Genomic DNA, 2,618 nt, shown 5'->3' with positions numbered 1-2,618 from the left:
GCGGACGATTTGTACCGAACTCCAACTTATCAGAAACAGAAGTAAGTCAGGAGTGTGGCGGCAGTTAGAATCTCAGCCACATTATAATACAAATTTACATATATTATGGCTGAAAAAATATTTTACCGAATTATAGCTTCCATCATTTATCATAAATGATTTATTTAGGCCAGAGAACGAAGTTGTTCTTCAGACTGCAAGTTATCTACGACATTTAATAATTTTCATAATTATCATGATATTGTAGGACATTTCGTGTTCCGGAATAATTAGATATTTTCCTATTTTACAGAAGCGTCCCAAAGTATGACATATCGGAAGAAGAATTAATGGCAGACATTGAGAAAGGGTACATATAAATATCTTATTTCCCAGTCCTGAAGTATATGACCACCTTGCCAAAGTTGTTACCATGCAGTACAAAAATCAGAAGTTGGTCAGATTGAAAAAGACAATATAGAGCTGAAAGAGCAGAGATCTGCGATTATTATGAAGTCATATTTTCTTTCAAGCAAAGATAACACTCGTTTAAAACACATTGATTTTACTGAAAGATATTGCACACTGATTCGATTCTATTGTAAAAAAAAAATATTTTTGGGGGAAAATGGTTAATTATTTACCAAATATATTTGAGGGGTTAAAGAAATCAAAGTTCCATGAATAATATTTTTGAAAAAGTTAATGAACCTCTTACAATAAGTTTTTCCATACTTTTAAAACAGTATAAAACGGTTCACATACTCATTCCGTATTCATGTCAAAATTAATTAGGCACTAAATGAATATGTATTTTGTCTGTGCATTTAAACATTTACTTTTTATCTTAAACCATATTTATTTTTCACAATATCTCAGTCTTTTGCATTATTGTATTAGCAAAATAGTCAAGGAGGAGATTTTGTTCACATACTTATGGTATCATAAATTGTTATGGCAATAAAGTATTTATTATTCTTGACGTATTTTCTGTTTTTTCCTTGGCATTACTGGAATAATTACTCATAATATAGATGTGATGTGGAAAGAAAACAGTTCATATATTTTTACATTTTATTCTCTGCAAAATAATTAATATATATAAAGAAAGAGGAAAATGATTTTTATTTCGCCATGGCTTGGATTTATTCCCAGGAAGTCTTGAAAATTTGGATTTTCAGTTATTGCTATCGCTCAACTACGTTAGTTTTTTTTAACTTGAATACGCATGCTCGAATTCACGGTAGGGCATTTTGGGAAAAGATACCATATCAGTTTTGTATCATCATCTGAAAATAAATGTCATCTGTAGCTTCATGTGTTGTCGTCTAACCTGTATAAAAAAAATACAAGAACAAGCAATCTACGCCCCATTATTCGAAGACTGCAGAGATCAGTTATTATAAAATTGATAATAAAAACCTAGCTTTTCTGAACTACTTTCTCAGGACTTTCCTGCAAGCTCGGAAAAACAAGCTCGAATGTGTTAAAGCAAGCATCCATGTGATTACCCCCTTTTCACAAAGCTTGAAATAAATATAGGAGACCTCATTGAATGCAACGTACGATATATCGTCAATTCTCATTATATCGCGGGTTCCATTGTATCAAAAATTAGGATATATAGCTCATATCCTTTGTGTTGATGGACTACCTGTCTGTCATCTGAATGTTGATTTCTGTGATGATTAAAAAGCATGGAACACCCGTTTGAAATTTTTTTTTATCTAAATAAAACGTAATTTTACAGATTTCAATTCCCGTTTTTATTTTATTTAGACCATTGAATTTATATCCTAGTAAAACCCATAGTAAAGTCATATTTTGAAAGTCTTAAGTTTGTATTATTTTTTAGTTTGCATGTAGATTTACATCGTAAATTCAGAAATAAAAATTGTCCTTCGTGACAGCTGCAAGCTTACATGTTTTTCAGTACCGCGATACAATGAGACTCTCCACTTTAGGAGGTAAATAAGACTTCCTGTTTTTAAAATAGACCACAAATTAAACGAAGCAAGCTTGGGAAATAATTAGCCACGAAAAGTTAGGCCATTGTTAGGTTTATGAATAGCATTTGATGAAAGTTAAAGTAAAAGTGTAAAAGTAAAACCTTTTTTTACGCAAAAAAATAAGTACCGCGATATAGTGAGACACCTGTAAAACCTAAACTTCGTCTCGTGAGGTTAAACCCAGGGTCGTGAAACCCAAGCCATGGTATAATTTACAATACACCACAAAACAGTCAAAATTGTATGGTTTATCTATTACTAAACTACAGAAAAGACAATCAACTCGATCTGTATAGACAATGTTTTATTTGATGGGAAGCGACTCGTTTAACATACGGTGATGTAAAGTTTTCTGAAAAACCAAAAAAGGTCTGAGAAGTTGAGATTTCTACAAAACAGTGCCACACTGGAATATTTTAAAGTAGGTGCTCATTGGTTCTACTGATTTCTTAAAATTAAGGTATTTTCCACCTCAGTATTTAAATTACAGTGAATGACAGGTTGCTTAAAGTTCAGTGATGCCCTTGCCGACGTAAAGGCCTCTCTACTTTCACCATCCTGAATTGAGACCCCTTTCCCCACACCCCAGTGCAGCATCGCCTTTCTATTAACAATTAATCGACTCAGCAA

The 2,618-nt window shown here is 32.4% G+C and overlaps 1 protein-coding gene across 2 annotated transcripts in view; it reads left to right on the top strand.

Moving 5' to 3' along the window:
- Positions 1-959, top strand: part of LOC133175810 (uncharacterized) — a 21,458-nt gene extending 20,499 nt beyond the window's left edge. Inside the window, exons 4-5 of one of the 2 annotated variants that reach the window (XM_061310925.1) lie at positions 1-41; positions 293-959. The exon at positions 1-41 is cut by the window's left edge and continues 32 nt beyond it. In XM_061310925.1, the coding sequence (XP_061166909.1) occupies positions 1-41; positions 293-359 (108 nt within the window). In that variant the 3' untranslated portion in view covers positions 360-959. Of the gene's footprint in view, positions 46-292 lie in introns of both variants that reach the window. The other variant, XM_061310926.1, reaches the window with a different exon arrangement.
- The last annotated feature ends 1,659 nt before the right edge of the window (positions 960-2,618 follow it).

Source organism: Saccostrea echinata, unplaced genomic scaffold, assembly GCF_033153115.1.
Source record: "Saccostrea echinata isolate AGI-Se365-2 ecotype Australia unplaced genomic scaffold, CSIRO_AGI_Sech_v1 ptg000064l, whole genome shotgun sequence".
Lineage (NCBI taxonomy): Eukaryota > Metazoa > Mollusca > Bivalvia > Ostreida > Ostreidae > Saccostrea > Saccostrea echinata.
The sequence above is the reverse complement of the archived record's forward strand: the minus strand, read 5'-3'. Positions and strand labels throughout refer to the sequence as shown.